Here is a 27,703-nt window from a genome sequence, read left to right as displayed (position 1 = left end):
AGAGATGAGAGAGAGTAGAGAGAGAGAGAGAGAGAGAGAGAGAGAGAGAGAGAGAGAGAGAGAGAGAGAGAGAGAGAGAGAGAGAGAGAGAGAGAGATGAGAGAGAGAGAGATGAGAGAGAGAGAGAGAGAGATCAGAAGGCATAAGAAAAAAGTATCTGCATTTGATTGTTTACATTTGATGATTTAGCAATCCGGGTGAGGGGTGTTAGTTTAGGGGTTGTAGCTGCCTGGAGGTGAACTTTTATTGCGGTTTTGAAGGGAGGATAGAGATGCCCTTTCTTTTATACCTGTTTGGGAGCGCATTCCACATTGATGTGGTCATAGAAAGAGAATGAGTTAAGACCTTTGTTAGTTCGGAATCTGGGTTTTAACGTGGTTAGTGGAGCTCCCCCTGGTGTTGTGGTTATGGCGGGTCATTTACGTTAAAGGAAGCAGTTTGACATGTACTTCGGTATCAGGGAGGTGTAGTGGATTTAATTTTATTTTTTTTAATTTTATTTTTTTTTTAAAGTTCCTTGGGTGAATAATGTAAACTCACTACACCGGTTATGTTTTAGCGCTTTCATAGCGAGTTTACTGACAGATATAAGTAAAGAACTTTAACACTACTTTTATACTAGAAAATGGCAACAGCGGAGGATGAATGTCCCATAACAAGAACTTAGAGAAAAAGAAGAAGCTTATCGACTACGGTGGTTCGTCGGCGTGGACGCGCGCAATCTTTCAGGACTTATGCAGATCCCAAATACAGATCAGCAGGTACCAGAAGGTAAAAAAAAGTTGTTTTTTGCATAACATTGCGAAACAAAACGCCAGATAATGTCTTACCTTATACACACACCAATAATAATACTCCTACGTTTAATGCACCGACAATCCGTCGAGCGGTGCGGCTTCATAGCTTACCAAAGTGGTACTAAAACATGTTGATTGATTTTTGAGCGCCGTGCGTAATGTTTCTATATTTTCAATGGAAACATATAAAAATGTTGGTGTTGTTTACTTGAGACATATTGCAGCCTACATTTATCGTTTATGTTTCGCTGCCATCTACTGGTCACACTCATCTTTACACCATGTACCAAAATACAATAGACTCGAGGTGGGTAAGCTCAACCATTCCGTACATTAGGCGCACCGGGCTAAAAGGCGCAATGTCAAGTTTTGAGGGGGGAAAACACTGCAAAAAACTGAAATCTAAGTAAGATGAAATATGTCTAATAAGGGTGATATTTGCTTATTTTCTCTGTCTGATAAGATCATTCTTCTCACTAAGCAGATTTTATTGTTAGAGTGTTTTACTTGTTTTTAAGGGTTTTGGTCCTAAATGACCTCCGTAAGATTATTACAGCTTGTTGCTGAGATTTGATGAGCTATATTGAGTAAAACATGCTAGAAACTAGAGCAGTGGTTCTTAACCTTGTTGGATAGGTACCGAACCCCACCAGTTTCATATGAGCATTCACCGAACCCTTCTTTAGTGAAAAATAAAATGTTTTTTTTCAAATTCAAGACAAATTTGTATGTTTATGGTAACACTTTAGTATGGGGAACATATTCTAAGTAACAAAGACTTAATTTAGAGTTATTTGGTTAGGGTTAGAGGGTTCGGGCCAGGGTTAGAGGGTTAGGGTTATAATAAAGCCATGCCGAATAAGGCATTAATAAGTACTTAATAATGACTAGTTAAGAGCCAATATGTTACTAATTTGCATGTTAATAAGCAACTAATTAATGGTGAATATGTTCCCCATACTAAAGTGTTACCGTGTTTTTTTTACTGGCGCACAAAATGAGCCGTGCATGAACATCACCTTGTTCAAACAACAAAACCAACACAGTGCATAAACTCACAACAAATTACACACCTGCAAATCAGTCTGACTTCTGCTGTTGCCGTATCCGTAATACGCCGATAGGGAGAAGTTTTTATTTAAACGATGAGTCGGGTGTGTCTCGACCTCCGCCGAACCCCTGAGCCCGACTCACCGAACCCCTAGGGTTCCATCGAACCCAGGTTAAGAACCACTGCTCTAAAGGCTTAGTGGCCACATGCGTGGACAGCACCTTTTAGCTCTTATTTCCAAAATTGTGTACACTACTGAATTGGGGTCTTATGGCTGCTTATGTGGACACTTATACTGCCATCTGGTGGTGTCAGAAGAGTATAACACACAATGGAATTTGGAAAAAAATAAAGTGTAAAAGGTTAAGAACTAGGGATGTCCGATAATGGCTTTTTGCCGATATCCGATATTCCGATATTGTCCAACCCTTTAATTACCGATACCGATATCAACCGATACCGATATCAACCGATATATGCAGTCGTGGAATTAACACATTATTATGCCTAATTTGGACAACCAGGTATGGTGAAGATAAGGTACTTTTTAAAAAAATAATAAAATAAGATAAATTAAAAACATTTTCTTGAATAAAAAAGAAAGTACAACAATATAAAAACAGTTACATAGAAACTAATAATGAATGAAAATGAGTAAAATGAAGTGTTAAAGGTTAGTACTATTAGTGGAGCAGCAGCACGCACAATCATGTGTGCTTACGGACTGTATCCCTTGCAGACTGTATTGATATATATTGATATATAATGTAGGAAGCAGAATATTAATAACAGAAAGAAACAACCCTTTTGTGTGAATGAGTGTAAATGGGGGAGGGAGGTTTTTTGGGTTGGTGCACTAATTGTAAGTGTATCTTGTGTTTTTTATGTTGATTTAATTAAAAAACAAACAAACAAACAAACAAAAAAAAAAAAAACGATACCGATAATAAAAAAAAACGATACCGATAATTTCCGATATTACATTTTAACGCATATATCGGCCGATAATATCGGCAGGCCGATATTATCGGACATCTCTATTAAGAACCACTGAACTAGAATATCAACTGTTGCAAAGCTGTGTCATCAACACTCACAAGTATAAAACTACTTTTTTTAAGTAATCATTTCTTATTTCAAGCATGAAAAAAAAATCATGATGCCGAGCGCATATCATTATGTCAAGATAATGGCACTAGCATTTACTTCATTTAAGAATATTTTTCAACATATTGAGCAAAAAGGTCTTTTTTTTTAATACCAAGAAAAGTGCACTTGTTATTAGTGAGAATATACTTATTTTAAGGTATTTTTGGGTTCATTGAGGTTAGCTAATTTGACTTGTTTAGGAAAGTCTTGACAAGCCACATTTTCTTTTTCTATTGGCAGATAATTTTGCTTAGTTCAAATAAAATACCCCTCATTTTTGTATTTTTTTTCTTCTTGTTTTTGAACACTGACTTTTTGCAGTGCAGGATTTTAAGGGCGCCTTATAGTCCGGAAACACCAGTCGGAGTCTCTTCACTCATCTTTGTACTGACGTATGCATTGACCTGTTCACTGACCGTGTAAGAAACGGACAATTTAAATGATGAATTATGAATTTTGGGGGATTAATTCTAGGCTTTAAATTAGGGATGTCCGATAATAGGTTTTTGCCGATATCTAACTCTTTAATTACCGATACTGATATCAACCGATACCGATATCAACCGATACCGATATCAACCGATATATACAGTTGTGGAATGAACACATTATTATGCCTAATTTGGACAACCATGTATGGTGAAGATAAGGTACTTTTTTAAAAAATGAATCAAATAAAATAAGATAAATAAATTAAAAACATTTTCTTGAATAAAAAAGAAAGTAAAACAATATAAAAACAGTTACATAGAAACTAGTAATTAATGAAAATTTGTAAATTTAACTTTTAAAGGTTAGTATTATTAGTGGAGCAGCAGCACGCACAATCATGTGTGCTTACGGACTGTATCCCTTGCAGACTGTATTGATATATATTGATATATAATGTAGGAAGCAGAATATTAATAACAGAAAGAAACAACCCTTTTGTGTGAATGAGTGTAAATGGGGGAGGGAGGTTTTTTGGGTTGGTGCACTAATTGTAAGTGTATCTTGTGTTTTTTATGTGGATTTAATAAAAAAACAAAAAAACAAAAACGATACTGAAAATTAAAAAAAACGATACCGACAATTTCCGATATTACATTTTAACGCATTTATCGGCCGATAATATCGGCAGACCGATATTATCGGCAGACCGATATTATCGGACATCTCTACTTTAAATACATTTTTTTACTGGGTAACAAGTAGAATTGTAAGTGAAGTAATGTAAACAACATAGTTGGATACAACGTTTACAAGTAGAAGCCCACACCAAAGTGCTCAGTACCAGTGATCCTGATGTGGGCGAGAGAGCAGACGAGTGACTGAAGTGTGCACGCTCAGACTAGCACCGCTTGCATATAAGGAAGCAGAGTATGTTGGCATGAGAACGTCATTGCTCTTACATAATGCAGACCGATATATAAAATAAAATAATAAAAACGCACAGAAGCAGTGATTCCTCACAATTTTAACACGCAAATCCACCTACCGTGTGTTTGCCGCGTCCAAAACAGTCCATGATGTCAGCCCCGACGCCAAATCACAGCCATGAAATCACAACTCCAGCCCTGCTGAGAGTTTTGTGCAGGGCTGGCTGAGCAAGCACTCAGTATCCTACCACATCCTGTCTTTCCATGAGCACACACACACACACACACACACACACACACTCAGACACACACATATACACCATCGCTTTGAATGAGACGCTTGTTTTCCAGGATTAGCAGGAAAATAATTCCACTCCATGACTTTTTTTCCCCCCTTCCCCTCCACTCTACAAAAACCAGGGTGCACGGGGTTTTGCTCAAGAGCGGGGCAGCTGTTGCCACTTGCATGCCGTTGTCGTGGCGACAGCAATGTCAGGGCCATTGTAAGCAGAAAAAAAAGAAAAAAAAAAAAGGTCAGCGCCGCCGATCCACGCCTGTTAGCAGATTCTCCTCCGAAAAATGACATTTAATATTATTAACTCGCCCATTTGCACTTTTTTCTCAGCAAAAATGCCGGAAGCCATCGTGTTAAAACTAATATTTGAAAAATAATAACAAATAGTATCTACAGCAGGACTGGGCAAATTATTTTGACTCGGGGGCCACATTTACAGAAAAAAAATGTGTCTGGGGGCCGGTATATCTATTTTTAGGAACACTAATACAAAACCTCACAATAATGTCTGATTGAATGCTAAAAACATTATGACAAACCGCCTTAAAAACAATGGAATTGTACTTTTTTCTATGAAGGGTAAAACACTGAATATTGACAACATATGAATGTCACACCCCCTTGGACCCCGACTTAAACAAGTTGAAAAACTTATTGGGGTTAGGGATGTCCGATAATGGCTTTTTGCCGATATCCGATATTCCGATATTGTCCAACTCTTTAATTACCGATACCGATATCAACCGATACCGATATCAACCGATCTATGCAGTCGTGGAATTAACACATTATTATGCCTAATTTGGACAACCATGTATGGTGAAGATAAGGTACTTTTAAAAAAAATAATAATAATAAGATAACTAAATTAAAAACATTTTCTTGAATAAAAAAGAAAGTAAAACAATATAAAAACAGTTACATAGAAACTAGTAATTAATGAAAATGAGTAAAATGAACTGTTAAAGGTTAGTACTATTAGTGGAGCAGCAGCACGCACAATCATGTGTGCTTACGGACTGTATCCCTTGCAGACTGTATTGATATATATTGATATATAATGTAGGAACCAGAATATTGATAACAGAAAGAAATGGGGGGAGGGAGGTTTTTTGGGTTGGTGCACTAATTGTAAGTGTATCTTGTGTTTTTTATGTTGATTTAATAAAAAAACAAGCAAAAACAAAAAAGCACCTATACAGATAATAAAAAAAACCGATACCGATAATTTCCGATATTACATTTTAACGCATTTATCGGCCGATAATATCGGCAGGCCGATATTATCGGACATCCCTAATTGGGGTGTCACCATTTAGTGGTCAATTGTACGGAATATGTACTGTACTGTGCAACCTACTAATAAAAGTCTCAATCAATCAATCAATCAATCAATCAATCAATCTTTCGATCGACATATTTTACAATCAAGTGAAACGTAACAAAAATGCAACAAACAGTGAAATGTGAACGCGAAGGGTACAAAATAGACCCCACCAAAATCTGATATATCTGATACATCACTAAGCTTTAGAACTTTGTTGTGAAAATCTCCTTCCGCGTCTGTGGAAACGCTTCCCGCCCACAATGCTTGGTGCCTCGTCTGAGCTGCTGTGACGTAGATGACCATAGTAACTAATTAGATGACCATAGTAACTAATTAGATGACCATAGTAACTAATTAGATGGCCATAGTAACTAATGAGATGACCATAGTAACTAATGAGATGACCATAGTAACTAATTAGATGACCATAGTAACTAATTAGATGACCATAGTAACTAATTAGATGACCATAGTAACTAATTAGATGGCCATAGTAACCGGTATATCATCCATAAGCGCAGATTCCAAGCATTGAAATTAGGGATGTCCGATAATGGCTTTTTGCCGATATCCGATATTCCGATATTGACCAAACCCTTAATTACCGATACCGATATCAACCGATACCGACATATACAGTCGTGGAATTGACACATTATTATGCCTAATTTGGACAACCAGGTATGGTGAAGATAAGGTCCTTTTTAAAAAAAATATATATATATAATAAAATAAGATAAATAAATTAAAAACATTTTCTTGAATAAAAAATAAAGTAAAACAATATAAAAACAGTTACATAGAAACTAGTAATGAATGAAAATGAGTAAAATTAACTGTTAAAGGTTAGTACTATTAGTGGAGCAGCAGCACGCACAATCATGTGTGCTTACGGACTGTATCCCTTGCAGACTGTATTGATATATATTGATATTAGGGATGTCCGATAATGGCTTTTTGCCGATATCCGATATTCCGAAATTGTCCAACTCTTTAATTACCGATACCGATATATGCAGTCGTGGAATTAACACATTATTATGCCTAATTTGGACAACCAGGTATGGTGAAGATAAGGTACTTTTTTAAAAAATTTGTAAAATAAGATAAATAAATTTAAAAAAAATTCTTGAATAAAAAAGAAAGTAAAACAATATAAAAACAGTTACATAGAAACTAGTAATTAATGAAAATGAGTAAAATTAACTGTTAAAGGTTAGTATTATTAGTGGACCAGCAGCACGCACAATCATGTGTGCTTACGGACTGTATCCCTTGCAGACTGTATTGATATATATTGATATATAATGTAGGAACCAGAATATTAATAACAGAAAGAAACAACCCTTTTGTGTGAATGAGTGTAAATGGGGGAGGGAGGTTTTTTGGGTTGGTGCACTAATTGTAAGTGTATCTCGTGTTTATGTTGATTTAATTTAAAAAAAAAAAAAAAAAAAAACGATACCGATAATTAAAAAACCGATACCGATCATTTCCGATATTACATTTTAAAGCATTTATCGGCCGATAAAATCGAAATATGTAAATATGAAAAATGAGTTCCAACCGCCACAAAAATCCATATTTTAGTGAAGGTTTTGACACTTTGAACACGATACAAAGTGATATACATTACTGGATATCAGACGGACATAACATCAAGGTCCATCCATCCATCTATTTACTACCGCTTGTCCCATTCGGGGTCGCGGGGGGTGCTGGAGCCTATCTCAGCTGCATTCGGGCGGAAGGGGGGGGTACACCCTGGACAAGTCGCCACCTCATCACAGGTCCAACACAGATAGACAACATTCACACACTAGGGACCATTTTTAGTGTTGCCAATCAACCTATCCCCAGGTGCATGTCTTTGGAGGTGGGAGGGGCCTATCCCCAGGTGCATGTCTTTGGAGGTGGGCGGGGCCTATCCCCAGGTGCATGTCTTTGGAGGTGGGAGGAAGCCGGAATACCCGGAGGGAACCCACGCAGTCACGGGGAGAACATGCAAACTCCACACAGAAAGATCCCGAGCGCAGGATCGAACCCGGGACCTTCGTATTGTGAGGCAGACGCACTAACCCCTCTTCCACCGTGCTGCCCGAACACCAAGGTGACGGATCAAACGTATTTCTAATAACGAGCAAAACTAACAAGAACAACACCTGAACTGTCCTGTATGCACTGCTCTGCCAACACACAGAAGTCCCTTTGTTGCCCTCACAAACAATCAGAAATCACCAAAAATCCTTGATTGTATTATATTTTCCCACCTTTGAGCAAAATGGAACACCTTAGAAGTTGCTAGTTTTGGCCGTGGTTTTGCTCAAAGAAGATAAAAAACAATAATGTCACCTTAACGGTGTTCGGGTCAGTGTTTGTGATGACAGCCTTATATAACAACAGCGTTAGTAACACGAGTAATCTAATTACTTTTAGGTCCGTTACAACGCCGTTAGCGATAGCTCGACGTAACGTGGCACGCTACTTTGGATGTGGTTCTACGGCGACAAGACGGCGGTCATCAGTGCAGCCAGTTCAATGCAGGAAATATCTTTTTACAAGAGAGCAACAAGCAGTATCGCACTAAAATGAACGTGATATCAAACAGGAAGAGGCACCATCACGCTGTGACACAACATTTGCACACGTGCACAATGGGAATATTGGAAAAAATCAATGATTGAAGTGACAAACTTGACATCCAAACAATACACTGTTTGTTGACAAGAAGATACGACAGCCATCCAAGCGCATTTTATCTCTTTATTAACGCAATCCGGTGAAAAGATTAAAACTAGCTGGCGTCAAACTGCCGCTGCTAACGCTAACAAACACAAGCTCCGTCACTAGGCAACAGGCCCCGCCTTTTAAAGGCACAGACTCCACACACTGTGCCCTCATATTAAACATCTCTCAAATGCAAATGCTAGCTAATTGAAGTAATGTGTGAATTACTTTCCCTAGTAATGAATGACATTTATTAAAGAGTAATTATGTCGGGAATTCAATTATTTTTTTTGGTAGAGTAACATGTTTTCAAAATAAATGTTCAGAACACTCCACACGACACCTCCGCTCCGGACAGACTAACCTCCTCCAACCTCCGAGGACAAAGCTACGAACAACGGGAGACCGGGCTTTCTGCTCCGTCGCTCCCACTCTGTGGAACGCTCTCCCTGACCACCTGAGGGCACCACAAACTGTGGATGCTTTTAAAAAAGGCTTAAAAACCCTTCTTTTTAAAAAAGCCTTTTTTTTTTAAAAGATATATGCAAACTAGTTTTAGCTATTTGGCTGTTCTAGTTTTTTTTTTAATTCATTTTTTATTATCTTTTTTTTTTATTTTTTTAAAAAATTTATTTATTTTTTAATACACTGTAGCACTTTGAGGTTGTTTACTCAATGTAAAGTGCTTTTTACAAATAAAATATATTATTATTATTATTAATGGATGTACTGGATGCAGAGAGTGAGAGTGGACGAGAATGTGTGCTCAACAAATACGCCAAGTTAACTTTCAGTTTCGATCACCAAAACGGTAGGGCAAATTGGACAAAAACATAGGAGGAGAGCAACCATTTTAGAGAAGGCTCTGGACGTTATTCGCCCCGGTCCTCTCTACAGAGCTTGTATTGCTATTTTTTTGCACTTCTTTTTTGTAGAATAACTTGTTCATCTTTAATTCTTGCCACGTCTCTTTATTCAAATAACCTCAGAATAAAATAATCTGGGAGGACTTTTCCCTGTAGAACAGTTTGTGATTTCCTTACCTCCACCATCTCTGTGCAGGCGCTAAAGACCAGCTGATGCTTGCGAGGGTCCACCACGGACACCTGGACCACTGCGTTGGGCTTCCCACCCGGGTCAGACGACACCAGGTCCCTGCACGCTGCAGATGGGGGGGGGGGGGGGGGTGACAATCAATAAACAAGACGTGGAGATCTCACATTACACAACAACACTTTTGTTCTGCTCCAAAAAGCAGACATTTTACTGCCTTTTTTATCCAATGTTGACCAAGTACAGTCGAATCTGTTCATAGATAGATAATTGCTTTGTAGATGTCGCAAACAGCGGGAGGCAGTGTGCAGGTAAAAAGGTATCTAATGCTTAAACCAAAAATAAACAAAAGGTGAGTGCCCTTAAGAAAAGGCATTGACGCTTAGGTAAGGCTATGCAGAACGAAACTAAAACTGAACTAGCTACAAAGTCAACAAAAACCGAATGCTGGAGGACAGCAAAGACTTACTGTGGAGCAAAGACGGCGTCCAAAATGTACATCTGAACATGACATGACAATCAATGTCCCCACAAAGAAGGATAAAAACAACTGAAATATTCTTGATTGTTAAAACAAAGTAGATGCGGGAAATATCGCTCAAAGGAAGACATGAAACTGCTACAGGAAAATACCAAAAAAAAGAAAAAGCCACCAAAATAAGAGCGCAAGACAAGAAATAAAACACTACACAGGAAAATTTGCAATCCAGTAATTACAGTCTGAAAATTATGTGTTGTTGAGTGGTAAGCAGAGTAACCATGTAATACTCTTCCATATCAGTAGGTGGCAGCAGGTAGCTAATTGCTTTGTAGATGTCGGAAACAGCGGGTGGCAGGGTGCAGGTAAAAAGGTGTCAAATGCTTAAACCAAAAATAAACAAAAAGTGAGTGCCCCTAAGAAAAGGTATTATTTTCTGTAAGTTAATCTATATTTATTTATTCTTTTTATGTTAATGAGGATGCAATGTTATGCAGAGGTGTACTTATAACAATTTTATTGACAAATGATACTATCTAGTGGGGAGGGGGGCAAGATGTTTTCTCCTTCCTAGGGGGTCCGTAACAGACAATAATTGAGTAGCTCTGCATCAACGCATGTTAATGTATCACATTAATCATTCATTAACACAGATTAATCATGCGCAATAATCTTTATCTTTACTTTTACCTTAACTGCGGAAAAGCTTAAAGTGCATTTAATCATGCTTAATCAAAAGCCTTTTTTTAAAAATTATTTCTCATTGCTATTTGGGCTTATTGGACCCTAATTAGAATAAAAACTAAGAATCCTCTTTTGATATGATGTACTTAGTCCATAAGTACACAAACGTGTACTTCATGTTTAGTGACATGCTAATTCTTATTTTTACACTTTTTTTCCCCAAATTACATTGTATGTTATACTCTTCTGACACCACCAGATGGCAGTATAAGTGTCCACACAAGCGGCCATAAGACCCCAATTCAGTAGTGTACACAATTTTGGAAATAAGAACTAAAAGGTGCTGTCCACGCATGTGGCCACTAAGCCTTTAGAGCAGTGGTTCTTAACCTGGGTTCGATCAAACCCTAGGGGTTCGGTGAGTCGGGCTCAGGGGTTCGGCGGAGGTCGAGACACACCCGACTCATCGTGTAAATAAAAACTTCTCCCTATCGGCGTATTACGGATACGACAACAGCAGAAGTCAGACTGGTTTGCAGGTGTGTAATTTGTTGTGAGTTTATGCACTGTGTTGGTTGTGTTGTTTGAACAAGGTGATGTTCGTGCACGGTTCATTTTGTGCACCAGTAAAAAAAACATGGTAACACTTTAGTATGGGGAACATATTCACCATTAATTAGTTGCTTATTAACATGCAAATTAGTAACATATTGGCTCTTAACTAGTCATTATTAAGTACTTATTAATGCCTTATTCGGCATGGCCTTATCATAACCCTAAACCTCTAACCCTGGCCCTAACCCACTAACCCTGGCCCTAACCCTAACCAAATAACTTTAAATTAAGTCTTTGTTACTTAGAATATGTTCCCCTAGTGTCCAAATAACTCTAAATTAAGTCTTTGTAACTTAGAATATGTTCCCCATACTAAAGTGTTACCAAAAACTAGAGATGTCCGATAATATCGGCCGATATATGCGTTAAAATGTAATATCGGAAATTATCGGTATCGGTTTTTTTTATTATCGGTATCGTTTTTTGTTTTTTTTTGTTTTTTTTTAATTAAATCAACATAGAAAACACAAGATACACTTACAATTAGTGCACCAACCCAAAAAACCTCCCTCCCCCATTTATACTCATTCATACAAAAAGGTTGTTTCTTTCTGTTATTAATATTCTGGTTCCTACATTATATATTAATATATATCAATACAGTCTGCAAGGGATACAGTCTGTGCTTCCTACATTATATATCAATATATATCAATACAGTCTGCAAGGGATACAGTCCGTAAGCACACATGATTGTGCGTGCTGCTGCTCCACTAATAGTACTAACCTTTAACAGTTAATTTTACTCATTTTCATTCATTACTAGTTTCTATGTAACTGTTTTTATATTGTTGTACTTTCTTTTTTATTCAAGAAATTTTTTTTAATTTATATATCTTATTTTACTATTTTTTTAAAAAAGTACCTTATCTTCACCATACCTGGTTGTCCAAATTAGGCATAATAATGTGTTAATTCCACGACTGCATATATCGGTTGATATCGGTATCGGTAATTAAAGAGTTGGACAATATCGGAATATCGGATATCGGCAAAAAGCCATTATTGGACATCCCTACCAAAATCATATAACTTTGTCTTGAATTGGAAAAAAAAAACATTTTATTTTTCACTAAAGAAGGGTCTGGTGAATGCGCATATAAAACTGGTGGTGTTCGGTACCTCCAACAAGGTTAAGAACCACTGCTCTATAGGTTAAAAATAATTGTTTGACATCAGTTGTGAACACTGCCTTTATACTGTCTTTAATACAAACCCTTTAAAAGCGGTCGACGTCGACTTAAGCGGGCACTTTCAAATAATAAGAACCCTGCGGATCGGGACTTGATGAGTTGGTCGACATAAGCGGCTTCCACTGTATTAAAAAAAATATAAATATGCGCTGCTCGTTAATAACGCTGGCAGTCGGCGGACTTTTGCTCAGTGTGACCCAAGGAAATTGTCTGCAAAATCAGCCTACACGTTTGCTTGAGGTTTCTTACCTAATGAGATGGATGCTCTTATATATTCAAATCTTTTCTGCGTTTGCTATCACGGCTCTGCAGGCAACCTCTGCCCTAAGCTGGAAGTATCGTCTGCACGGTTTGATGTGGTCTCTCGCTCTGAATGCAAACACGGAACGCGGCGGATTGTTGCAGAAACATATGGAATTATGTTGCAGAGTCTGCTTTGAAACGAAGGCTGGGAGGGAGGGAGGGAGGGAGGGAGGGAGTGGATTATAGGTTGTTGCTGCTAAGGTCAGGTTTTAGACGTGGCCACTTCTCGCACAAGGCATATAAAGTCCTTGGCCACCACTAGAAGGGTTTGTAGACCAACACTTAAGAACTCGAATGTCTGTCATTGAAGTGTAGACCTCTGCGAAGGTCCATTAGGTAACAAGATTTCAATTTGTTTGTTAGCTACTTCCTGTTTTGCTGCTAGATGGCCGGCAGAATTGACACGCTTATCAAATTGCGTTGAAATGAGATATGGGACTAAAACGATTACTTTGCGCATGATTACATTTTATAGATGGAAAACGCATAAGAAAACAAACAAAAAAACAAGACAGCTGTTTTCAGCGGATAGATCAGAGGTGCATGGACGTCCCATTGGGGTTGTGAGTTTTTCCTTGCCCTTATGTGGGCTCTGTACCGAGGATGTCGTTGTGGCTTGTGCAGCCCTTTGAGACACTTGGGATTTAGGGCTATATAAATAAACATTGATTGAATGATTGATCTTTTAGTCGAATAGAAATAAATATATACATATATATATATATATATATATATATATATATATATATATATATATATATACATATATATATATATATATATATATATATATATACACACTACCGTTCAAAAGTTTGGGGTCACCCAAACAATTTTGTGGAATAGCCTTCATTTCTAAGAACAAGAATAGACTGTCGAGTTTCAGGTGAAAGTTCTCTTTTTCTGGCTATTTTGAGCGTTTAGTTGACCCCGCAAATGTGATGCTCCAGAAACTCAATCTGCTCAAAGGAAGGTCAGTTTTGTAGCTTCTGTAACGAGCTAAACTGTTTTCAGATGTGTGAACATGATTGCACAAGGGTTTTCTAATCATCAATTAGCCTTCTGAGCCAATGAGCAAACACATTGTACCATTAGAACACTGGAGTGATAGTTGCTGGAAACGGGCCTCTATACACCTATGTAGATATTGCACCAAAAAGCAGACATTTGCAGCTAGAATAGTCATTTACCACATTAGCAATGTATAGAGTGTATTTCTTTAAAATTAAGACTAGTTTAAAGTTATCTTCATTGAAAAGTACAGTGCTTTTCCTTCAAAAATAAGGACATTTCAATGTGACCCCAAACTTTTGAACGGTAGTATATATATATATATATATATATATATATATATATATATATATATATATATATATATATATATATATATATATATATATATATATATATATATATATATATATAACCAAAATTTTTCTCCAGTACCACTGCTGACCTCTGAGGGGTTACGGACCCCAGTTGAAGATCAATCAATTAATCAATGTTTATTTATATAGCCCTAAATCACAAGTGTCTCAAAGGGCTGCACAAGCCACAACGACATCCGGAACTGTGGACCAGCTCTATACTCTCGGCAGGGTCCTTGAGGGTGCATGGGAGTTTGCCCAACCAGTCTACATGTGCTTTGTGGACTTGGAGAAGGCATTCGACCGTGTCCCTCGGGAAGTCCTGTGGGGAGTGCTCAGAGAGTATGGGGTATCGGACTGTCTGATTGTGGCGGTCCGCTCCCTGTATGATCAGTGTCAGAGCTTGGTCCGCATTGCCGGCAGTAAGTCGGACATGTTTCCAGTGAGGGTTGGACTCCGCCAAGGCTGCCCTTTGTCACCCATTCTGTTCATAACTTTTATGGACAGAATTTCTAGGCGCAGTCAGGGCGTTGAAGGGATCCGGTTTGGTGGCTGCAGGATTAGGTCTCTGCTTTTTGCAGATGATGTGGTCCTGATGGCTTCATCTGGCCAGGATCTGCAGCTCTCACTGGATCGGTTCGCAGTTGAGTGTGAAGCGACCGGGATGAGAATCAGCACCTCCAAGTCCGAGTCCATGGTTCTCACCCGGAAAAGGGTGGAGTGCCATCTCCGGGTTGGGGAGGAGGTCTTGCCCCAAGTGGAGGAGTTCAAGTACCTAGGAGTCTTGTTCACGAGTGAGGGAAGAGTGGATCGTGAGATCGACAGGTGGATCGGTGCGGCGTCTTCAGTAATGCGGACGCTGTATCGATCCGTTGTGGTGAAGAAGGAGCTGAGCCGGAAGGCAAAGCTCTCAATTTACCGGTCGATCTACGTTCCCATCCTCACCTATGGTCATGAGCTTTGGGTTATGACTGAAAGGACAAGATCACGGGTACAAGCGGCCCAAATGAGTTTCCTCCGCCGGGTGGCGGGGCTCTCCCTTACAGATAGGGTGAGAAGCTCTGCCATCCGGGAGGAACTCAGAGTAAAGCCGCTGCTCCTCCACATGGAGAGGAGCCAGATGAGGTGGTTCGGGCATCTGGTCAGGATGCCACCTGAGGTGTTTAGGGCACGTCCAACCGGTAGGAGGCCACGGGGAATTCCCAGGACACGTTGGGAAGACTATGTTTCCCAGCTGGCCTGGGAACGCCTCGGGATCCCCCGGGAAGAGCTGGACGAAGTGACTGGGGAGAGGAAAGTCTGGGTTTCCCTGCTTAGGCTGCTGCCCCCGCGACCTGACCTTGGACAAGTGGAATTAGATGGATGGATGGATATATATACATACATATACACATATACATATAGTATATAAACATATGCATACATATACACATATACATACATATATACATATTCGTGTTGTAAAGATATTAATATTTTGGTACCAGTAGTAAAAAAATTTCGGTACTTTTCTAAATAAAGTGGACCACAAAAAAATTGCATTATTGGCTTTATTTGAACAAAAAATCTTAGGGTACATTAAACATATGTTTGTTGTTGCAGTTAATCCCTTAAATAAAATAGTGAACATTGTGTCACTTCTTTCTGTGGCAGCATAGGAGAAAGTTGTACATGTAAACCAGGGGTCACCAACGCGGTGCCCGCGGGCACCAGGTAGCCCGTAAGGACCAGATGAGTAGCCCGCTGGCCTGTTCTAAAAATAGCTCAAATAGCAGCACTTACCAGTGAGCTGCCTCTATTTTTTACATTTTATTTATTTACTAGCAAGCTGGTCTCGCTTTGCCCATTTTCAATTCTAAGAGAGACAAAACTCAAATAGAATTTGAAAATCCAAGAAAATATTTTAAAGACTTTGCTTCTTATAACTTTCAGAAAAACAATTTTAGAGAAAAAATACAACCTAAAAAATGATTTTAGGATTTTTAAACAAATATACCTTTTTACATTTTAAATTCCTTCCTCTTCTTTCCTGACAATTTAAATCAATGTTCAAGTAATTTTTTTTTTTTTTATTATTGTAAAGAATAATTAATACATTTTAATTTAATTCTTCATTTTAGCTTCTGTTTTTTCGACGAAGGATATTTGTGAAATATTTCTTCAATCTTATCATGATTAAAATTCAAAAAAAATTATTCTGGCAAATCTATAAAATCTGTAGAATCAAATTTAAATCTTATTTCAAAGTCTTTTGAATTCCTTTTAAAATTTTTGTTCTGGAAAATGTAGAAGAAATAATGATTTGTCTTTGTTAGAAATATAGCTTGGTCCAATTTGTTATAAATTCTAACAAAGTGTAGATTGGATATGAACCTACTTAAGACATGTCATCAAAATTCTAAAATTAATCTTAATCAGGAAAAATTACTAATGATGTTCCATAAATTATTTTTTTTATTTTTTCAAAAAGATTCAAATTAGCTAGTTTTTCTCTTCTTTTTTTCGGTTGAATTTTGAATTTTAAAGAGTAGAAATTGAAGATAAACTATGTTTCAAAATTTAATTGTCATTTTTTTTTCGTGTTTTCTCCTCTTTTAAACCGTTCAATTAAGTGTAAATATCATTAATTATTAATAATAACATAGAGTTAAAGGTAAATTGAGCAAATTGGCTATTTCTGGCAATTTATTTAAGTGCGTATCAAACTGGTAGCCCTTCGCATTAATCACTACCCAAGAAGTAGCTCTTGCTTTCAAAAAGGTTGGTGACCCCTGATGTAAACAAACGGTGAGTTCAAGGATCGCTGAAATTAGTAGGACAAAACGCCAAATATTCTCCTCAATGAAGCATGTGTAACATAAACAGTGGGATTTCTAAAAATGACAAAGGTTTGTGTCAGGTTTGTTCTACAGAAACCATATAAAAACAAAAAATCCATAGGCTTTATTTATTTTCTATTTCGCACATTTTGAACGTTTTTTTTGTTGTATCATTTTTATGTCTGTTAAGAAAAGGTTGTTATTGACTTTATTTTATTCCCACATTCTTTGGCCTGTAAGGCACATATAGGACGGGCTGGTGCAGATAGGCTGCCAACTGCGGGCCATCTTCCCCGCCCGGCTGCACTTAAAGACCCGTCACTGCGATGAGACTCGGCCTCTCCTGACTGGGGACACGACACTCCGGGTGACACGGCGAGGTCGGCGCCATTACGACGCGAGCTGGGCCGGGGCGAGGGGAAGGGGGGAAAAGGCGAGGGCGGCGGAGGGAAACGAGGAGGGGGTCCCGTTGAGGGTACGAGTACAGCTGGAGGAAGGGAGGAGGGATTTTCTTGCAACACGAGAAAAAAGAGTCCGAGCGACACGAGACTCTTGATATTCAACATGTCAGCTATGACAGATAATTTACATTCAAATGGTTTTCACCATTGGAGTGTAAACCTTGGACATACAGAATTATCTGATAGTATGCGCTGTAGAAAAATACTGTTCATATTTGCATGTTTCTGCATCAATCACTCTTTGGTTTGGTCCTTAAAGAATCCACAGTTTTTGTATTTTGGTCACTGAATTTTTTGCAGTTTTCACTTAAAAGAAACACATAAATGTGATTTTTCTTTTTTTTTTTTACACCAAAACCATAATTTTAAAAATAAATCAGGAAAAGTAATGGAGAGAAAAAACAATTATCCTTTATTTATTTTTTTACACAAAGTACGTTTAGTTTTGTACATGGGACATTTTGATAGTTTATTAACTTTTAATGGTGTCATTTCCATAGGCTTCCAAAAAAAATCTGCTGTTTTTGTGTTTCTCGCATTATGGTTGTCATGTAACACAAAACCAGACTTTTTAGCAGTTCGCACTTTTAAAAAAAAGCCATCCATCCATCCATTTTCTACCGTTTACTTGTCTCTCTCTGGGTCACGGGGGACGGCGGGAAGGGACTGGAGCCTATCCCAGCTGTACATCGCAAGGCCAACATAGACAGACGACCGTTCACACTCACGTTCTTTTAATATGTTTTTTTTAACGCCAAAAAAAAAAAAAAAAATCTGTCTGGAGACGCAAAAAATTGAAAGCCTTATACATCAACTTTAATGTTGTCATTTCCATAGGCATAAAAAAAAAAATCCGCTGTTTTTGTGTTTCTCGCATTATGGTTGTCATGTAACACAAAACCAGACTTTTTAGCAGATCGCACTTTAAAAAAAGCCATCCATCCATCATTTTCTACCGTTTACTTGTCTCTCTTGGGGTCGCGGGGGACGGCGGAAAGGGACTGGAGCCTATCCCAGCTGTACATCGCAAGGCCAACAGACAGATAGACGACCGTTCACACTCACGTTCCTTTAATATGTTTTTTTTAACGCCAAAATTATTATAATTTTAAAAAGTAATAAAAAATCAACATTAAAATAGGCTTCTTTCTTATAAGTTTTACTTGGATTTCTAAACTGAAGAGCACCAGAGAAGCACATTTTGCTCCACCCAAGCAGCACTCCATGCATTTTGGCTCTTTATTTAGGCCAGGGGTTGGCAACCCAAAATGTTAAAAGAGCCATATTGGACCAAAAATACCCCAAAAAAATCTGTCTGGAGCCACAAAAAATTAAAAGCCTTACATAAGTGTTATAATGAAGGCAACACATGACGTAAGTGTCTATATTAGCTGTATTAGCCTACTATCAAAATTACTTTAAAAGCCTTATATAAGTGTTATAATGAAGGCAACACATGATGAAAGTGTCTATAATAGCCTACTATCAAAATTAATATGGGTCACAGGCTGACGCAAGTCTTTGTTGACATGTAATATTTATTCTACACATTTTAACAACATTGGAAAACATTAGTAAAACGGAGGCTTCTCACAGGATGAGATAACTCCTGGAAATGACTGGCTTCAAATGGCCAAAGGTATTGATGTGTGTGTCCAAGTTAAAGGAAACGACAGGATGTCTTCTTCTAATGGATGCAATACAATTTTTGCAAGCTGGCTAACATTTGCTGTGGTCTGGAACAACATGGCACACAAACAAAGCAGCCAATATTACATACAGAAAATGTGTCATGAGACATGCAAATATAGGATATAAGTAAAGGAAATTAAATGAGCTCAAATATACCTACAAATGCGGCATATTGATGCAATATGTACCCTATTTTTCGGAGTATGAGTCGCTCCGGAGTATAAGTCGCACCGGCCGAAAATGCATAAGAAAGAAGGAAAAGAACATAAGTCGCACTGGAGTATAAGTCGCATTTTTTGGGGAAATGTATTTGATAAAAGCCAACACCAAGAATAGACATTTGAAAGGCAATTTAAAATATAGAATAGTGAACAACAGGCTGAATAAGTGTACGTTATATGAGGCATAAATAACCAACTGAGAAGGTGCCTGGTATGTTAACGTAACATATTATGGTAAGAGTCATTCAAATAACTATAACATATAGAACATGCTATACGTTTACCAAACAATCTGTCACTCCTAATCGCTAAATCCCATGAAATCTTATACGTCTAGTCTCTTACGTGAATGAGCTAAATAATATTTGATATTTTACGGTAATGTGTTAATAATTTCACACATAAGTCGCTCCTGAGTATAAGTCACACCCCCGGCCAAACTATGAAAAAAACTGCGACTTCTGGTCCGAAAAATACGGTACATACAGCTAGCCTAAATAACATGTTAGCATCGATTAGCTTGCAGTCATGCCAAATATGCCTGATTATCACTCCACACAAGTCAATAACATCGACAAAGTTCACCTTTGTGCATTCATGCACAGCATAAATAGTTTGGTGGACAAAATTAGACAAAGAAGGAGTGGCATAAAACACGTCTTTCTGTGGCAGCGTCGGAGAAAGTTGTACACGTAAACAAACTAGGGTGAGTTCAAGGACCGGGGAAAGTAGTAGGACAAAACGGAGCTCGCCAAATGCTCTCATCAGTGAAGCATGTTTAGTATAAACAGTGGGATTTCTATCAATGTCCTCCGACAGAAACCATATTAAAACAAAAAATATAATTTCCCCCCTCAACTTTTTTCATTTTCATACATTTTTTAAAAAGCTCGAGGGATTCACTAGGGCGGCGCTGAAGAATGAACGCAAGCATAGGTAGGGGTGTAACGGTACGTGTATTTGTACTGAACCGTTTCGGTACGGGGGTTTCGGTTCGGTTCGGAGGTGTACCGAACGAGTTTCCACACAAACATATTAAGTAGCTTCCTTCTGCCTCGGTCTCTGTCAGTCCTCCACACAGCACCCAGCATTGTCCCGCCCACACAGCCATCTGATTGGTTACAAACAGAGCGGTAACAGCCAATCAGCAGTGCGTATTCAGAGCGCATGTAGTCAGTGCTTAGCGTTTAGCAGGTAACCATCAGGCAGCGGACTCTCCCCAAATGATAATAAACATCTCCCCAGTCAACTACTAGTAACATCACTATGAGCCCGTTGACCTTCTAGAAATATAAAAGGCAGCTCAGCTCGCTCGCAGTCCTGGCTTGAGGTGAAGGCTAATTCGCTTTTAGCGTAACGTTAGCTCATTTTGCGGTATGTGCGTGTGTGTTACGGACAGCAAAGCCCTGTCTGTCTGTTATTTCACTTGACCTTTTTCTGTGTTGATTGAGCTGTGTTGAAGAAGCAAAAAAGGACATTATGTTAAATGAAGAGTTTCTGTCTCTGATAGTTGATATAATAATGTAAGTGCATCATTAAGCCTACATGAACTCCATGGTGTTCAGGGATGAATAGTCTCTCCTATTGCTATTGTACCATTTATTCAGCTATAGTTACATTAATCATTAGTAATGCAGCAGCCTAGTTTTGAATGGCAGGGTCCCTGCTATCACATGTTGATAAAAATATAACATTTCAGTGTTTCCCATAAACTGCCAAGATACCTGTGGCGGTGGGGGCGTGGCTATGGGCGTGGTCACCATGACATCATCGAGTAATTTGCATAATTTACTACAATGATATGATTTTCTCTAAAAAGGCTCAAAAAATGTATACTTACTAATTAATAATAACAGTTTTGTTTTAAACGTCCATCCATCCATTTTACAATATAATTACAACACTTTATGTACATATTTATATACAGATTTGAACAATAAGTTATTCACTGAAATACATTTATTAATTGTGGTTCTTACAAAAAATATATCTTATAAAATATAAAAGCTAAAATGTCTCTTAAAGCTCTGCCCCTTTAATTAGTGCATACTAAATAATTTAACTTTAGCCTACTACTACAACCATATTATTTACCAGCAACATAAAGTGAAACAGAGGCCGAGGTGTCCTGCCACAGTCAGTAACAAATAAACAGAAAACAGTAGTGGTCAAATACAAATAAGGCAACAAGAGAAGTATCCTACACTTCTCTTTTGTAAAGTAAATCTGAACAGCCTATATGGGCATCTACATCTACTATATGATTTGCCTGAGAAGCTGGACAGGACAAAAAACAAAAACAAAAGAAAACAAAAAAAAATGTTTGTTTTTTTTTTAAAAATTTTTTTAAATTTGTGGCGGACGTAATTCTTTCGTGGCGGGCCGCCACAAATAAATGAATGTGTGGGAAACACTGCATTTACATAATATAAATCAACTACAGGCTTCCCAAATGCTGTAATAAATTAAGCATGATGAGTTGACTTGAAACTGTTTAATGTTGCACTTTTTATATTTAGAAGAAAAGTTTTGTCATTTTATTTAATCTGAGCAACAACTTGAGGCAGTTTAATGTTGATTAACATGGGCAGAATTATTATAGTGTTCCCAGTGTTAAAAGGATAAAGCCATTGTTTACAAATTTGGTAAATAAATAACCCAAAAATGTATATTTTGTTGTTTTCTTACTGTACCGAAAATGAACCGAACCGTGACCTCTAAACCGAGGTACGTACCGAACCGACATTTTTGTGTACCGTTACACCCCTAAGCATAGGGTATTTTTCATTGAGAAAGGCAAAATGACAACAAACGCTCGCTTGCCCACCGCCACAAGCCTCGCATAGTTAATGAGCCCGATGTGACGTCAGGTGACTACCACCTCTAGGTGCCCTTTAAGGTTTTTTTCCTGACCGACCACAGAATCCTTGCCTTTGTACACCACACAGTGACTTGTACCGCGCTGACTACATAGAAGCATCCATTGGAGTATTTACAGTAGTTGTTTTTTTTTTTTTTTATAAACAATTGTTTCATAATATAAATGTCGAGCATTATTCCCGCAGCTTTGTGCCATTCTTTGTTTTGCTTAGGGAAAAGTGTATTTCGAAAGTCTACAAATAGAACTCCCAACATCTTGGCGCAATGAAAAATGAATGAGGGCTATCTCCGAGCGCGCACGAAGAAGAAGAAGAAGAGAAAAAACATCCTCTCATCATTGAGTCAACACTTCTCTCTGGGCCTTTCTTTGTGTTTGGCTTATGCACTTTAATTATCCGGACCAGATAAAGTTTGTTGAACATCGTTTAGCGCACGGCGACAAAGCAAAAGGTCAAAGCGGGAGTGTGTGTTTATGAGGGGAGTGTGTTGAACAGGGAGGACAACGAGTGGGGCTGGTAGGACTCACCAAGGCAGAACTCCACGTCAGGCATCTTGGGTAAGCAAACACCTGAGAAGGAAAGAACGAAATGACTTTAAGTTCAAGTTCAAGTGCTAATGATTGTCACACACACACACACACACACACTAGGTGTGGCGAAATTATTCTCTGCATTTGACCCATCACCCTTGATCACCCCCTGGGAGGTGAGGGGAGCAGTGAGCAGCAGCGGTGGCCACGCCCGGGAATCATTTTTGGTGATTTAACCCCCAATTCCAACCCTTGATGCTGAGTGCCAAGCAGGGAGGTCATGGCTCCCATTTTTATAGTCTTTGGTTAAATATGGACCATTATTCATATTTGCATTGTTTCTTATGATTACATTTACATTGTTTCTTATACAAAACTTCACTAAGATATGGACCATTATTCATATTTACATTGTTTCTTGTTATTATAGTACATTTACATTGTTTATTATCATACACACCACTAAAATATGGGCCATTATTCATATTTGCATTGTTTCTTATGATTACATTACGTTGTTTCTTGCATTGTTTATTATACAAACCTTCACTAAAATATGAACTAGAGATGTCCGATAATATCGGTCTGCCGATATTATCGGCCGATAAATGCGTTAAAATGTAATATCGGAAATTATCGGTATCGGTTTTTTTATTATCAGTATCTGTTTTTTGTTGTTGTTTTTTTTTATTAAATCCACATAAAAAACACAAGATACACTTACAATTAGTGCACCAACCCAAAAAACCTCCCTCCCCCATTTACACTCATTCACACAAAAGGGTTGTTTCTTTCTGTTATTAATATTCTGCTTCCTACATTATATATCAATATATATCAATACAGTCTGCAAGGGATACAGTCCGTAAGCACACATGATTGTGCGTGCTGCTGCTCCACTAATAGTACTAACCTTTAACAGTTAATTTTACAAATTTTCATTAATTACTAGTTTCTATGTAACTGTTTTTATATTGTTTTACTTTCTTTTTTATTCAAGAAAATGTTTTTAATTTATTTATCTTATTTTACTAATTTTTTAAAAAAGTACCTTATCTTCACCATACCTGGTTGTCCAAATTAGGCATAATAATGTGTTAATTCCACGACTGTATATATCGGTTGATATCGGTATCGGTTGATATCGGTATCGGTAATTAAAGAGTTGGACAATATCGGCATATCGGATATCGGCAAAAAGCCATTATCGGACATCCCTAATACGAACCATTATTCATATTTGCATTGTTTCTTATGATTACATTGACATTGTTTCTTACATTGTTTATTATCATGCACACCACTAAAATATGGACCATTATTCATATTTGCATTGTTTCTTATGATTACATTTACATTGTTTCTTACATTGTTTAGTATCATACAAACCTTGACTAAAATATGGACCATTATGAATAATAACATTGTTTCTTATGATTACATTACGTTATTTCTTACATTGTTTATTGTACAAACCTTCACTAAGATATTGACCATTATTCATATTTGCATTGTTTCTTATGATTACATTTACATTTACATTGTTTCTTATCATACAAACCTTCACAACTTGAGGGTTGCAGGTTCGATCCCCGCTTCCGCCATCCTAGTCACTGCCGTTGTGTCCTTGGGCAAGACACTTTACCCACCTGCTCCCAGTGCCACCCACACTGGTTTAAATGTAACTTAGATATTGGGTTTCACTATGTAAAGCGCTTTGAGTCACTTGAGAAAAAGCACTATATAAATGTAATTCACTTCACTTCACTTCACATCTACATTGTTTCTAACATTGTTTATTATCATACACACCACTAAAATATGGACCATGATTCATATTAACATTTTTTCTTACGATTACATGACATTGTTTTTTTACATTATTATACCATCCTTCACTAAAATATGGACGATTATTCATATTTGCATTGTTTGTTATGATTACATTACGTTGTTTCCTACATTGTTTCTTATACAAACCTTGACTAAAATATGGGCCATTATGAATATTTACATTGTTTCTTATACAAACCTTGACTAAAATATGGACCATTATGAATATTTACATTGTTTCTTATACAAACCTTCATTAAAATATGGACCATTATTCATATTTGCATTGTTTCTTATGATTACATTATTATGTTTCTTACATTGTTTATTATACAAACCTTCACTAAAATATGGACCATTATTCATATTTACATTGTTTCTTATGATTACATTATGTTGTTTCTTACATTGTTTATTATACAAACCTTCACTAAATTATAGACCATTATTCATATTTACATTGTTTCTTATGATTACATTATGTTGTTTCTTACATTGTTTATTATACAAACCTTCACTAAATTATGGACCATTATTCATATTTACATTGTTTCTTATGATTACATTTACATTGTTTCTTATACAAACCTTGACTAAAATATGGACCATTATTCATATTTGCATTGTTTCTTGTGATTACATTTACATTGTTTCTTATCATACAAACCTTCACTAAAATATGGACCATTATTCATATTTACATTGTTTCTTACAATTACATTATATTGTTTTTTTACATTATACAAACCTTCACTAAACTATGGACCATTATTCATATTTGCATTGTTTCTTATGATTACATTACGTTGTTTCCTACATTGTTTCTTATACAAACCTTGACTAAAATATGGACCATTATGAATATTTACATTGTTTCTTATACAGACCTTCATTAAAATATGGACCATTATTCATATTTACATTGTTTCTTATGATTACTTTACGTTGTTTCTTACATTGTTTATAATACAAACCTTCACTAAAATATAGACCATTATTCATATTTACATTGTTTGTTATGATTACATTTACATTGTTTCTTATCATACAAACCTTCACTAAAATATGGACCATTATTCATATTTACATTGTTTCTTACGATTACATTACATTGTTTTTTTAACATTTTACATACCTTCACTAAACTATGGACCATTATTCATAGTTGCATTGTTTCTTATGATTACATTTACATTGCTTCTTACACAAACCTTCACTAAAATATGGACCATTATTCATATTTGCATTGTTTCTTATGATTACATTACATTGTTTCTTACATTGTTTATTATACAAACCTTCACTAAGATAATTTGCATTGTTTGTTATGATTACATTTACATTGTTTCTTATACAAACCTTCACTAAAATATGGACCATTATGCATATTTACATTGTTTCTTATGATTACATTGTTGTTTCTTACATTGTTTATTATACAAACCTTCACTAAGATATGGACCAGTATTCATATTTGCATTGTTTCTTATGATTACATTTACATTTACATTGTTTCTTATACAAACCTTGACTAAAATATGGGCCATTATTCATATTTACATTGTTTCTTATTATTACATTACATTTATATTGTTTCTTACATTGTTTTTTATAATCCAACCTTCACTAAAATATGGACCATTATTCATATTTACATTGTTTCTTATGATAACATTACGTTATTTCTTACATTGTTTATTATACAAACCTTCACTAAGATATGGACCATTATTCATATTTGCATTGTTTCTTATGATTACATTACATTTACATTGTTTCTTACACAAACCTTCACTAAAATATGGACCATTATTCATATTTACATTGTTTCTTATGATTACATTTACATTGTTTCTTATACAAACCTTCACTAAAATATGGACCATTATTCATATTTACATTGTTTCTTATGATTACATTTACATTGTTTCTTATACAAACCTTCACTAAAATATGGACCATTATTCATATTTACATTGTTTCTTACTATTACATTTACATTGTTTCTTATACAAACTGTCACGTAGTGTTGGTGACGAACCCCAAGATGCAGAGAAGGCAGGATTGGTGCAGGAATACATAATTTAATGTCTAAAATAAATGTAAAACACAAACCAGGAACTAGGAATAGCCAAACTGAAAACAGGAACCAGCAAACAGAAAAACTGGAAACAGCTAACGGCTAACTGGATATAGCTAACAGGAAAACAAGAAGCTAGGAGACAGCAAACTACAAAGAGCTATCAGGAACAGCTTACCGCTACGACCACAGCGACAAGGACAAGTACAGGTAGTAGCACGACAGGTGGTAGCACGACAGGTAGTAGCACGACAGGTGGTAGCACGACAGGTGGTAAAGACAATGACATGGACAATACTCCAGCAAAGACTGGATGGCAAGGCAGGTTTAAATAGTAGCTAGCTGATTGACACCAGGTGTGGCCAGGTGCCAATCAGCCGCAGCTGAGGGGAAACAGCGCTCAGGGAGACAAGCAGGAAACAATCAAAATAAAAGCGCTGACAGGAAATAAAGACAAACACAGAGGAAAAACTAAAACATAATCAAACTGTCAGGGACAAGCCTGACACAAACCTTGACTAAAATATGGACCATTATTCATATTTAAATTTGTTCTTATGATTACATTGCATTGTTTCTTACATTGTTTCTTATTCAAACCTTCACTAAAATGTACACAATTTTTCATATTTGCATTGTTTGTAAATGTAATGTAATCATAAGAAACAATGTCAATATGAATAATGGTCCATATTTTAGTCAAGGTTTGTATAAGAAACAATGTAAAAAACTATGTAAATGTAATGTAATCATAAGATAGTTTTTTACATTGTTTATTATCTTACACACCA

The 27,703-nt window shown here is 36.8% G+C and overlaps 1 protein-coding gene across 1 annotated transcript in view; it reads right to left on the bottom strand.

Annotated features, from left to right (window-relative positions):
• Positions 1–27,703, bottom strand: part of LOC133639875 (type II inositol 3,4-bisphosphate 4-phosphatase-like) — a 219,577-nt gene that overhangs the window by 169,008 nt on the left and 22,866 nt on the right. Inside the window, exons 2-3 of the mRNA XM_062033539.1 lie at positions 22,997–23,038; positions 9,748–9,866 (exon numbers count right to left, since the gene is read on the bottom strand). Of these exons, the coding sequence (XP_061889523.1) occupies positions 9,748–9,866; positions 22,997–23,038 (161 nt within the window). The remainder of the gene's footprint in view (positions 1–9,747; positions 9,867–22,996; positions 23,039–27,703) is intronic.

This window comes from Entelurus aequoreus, linkage group LG22 (assembly GCF_033978785.1).
Source record: "Entelurus aequoreus isolate RoL-2023_Sb linkage group LG22, RoL_Eaeq_v1.1, whole genome shotgun sequence".
Taxonomy (NCBI): Eukaryota; Metazoa; Chordata; class Actinopteri; order Syngnathiformes; family Syngnathidae; genus Entelurus; species Entelurus aequoreus.
Note: the sequence above shows the minus strand (reverse complement) of the source record. Positions and strands in the feature narration are given on the sequence as shown.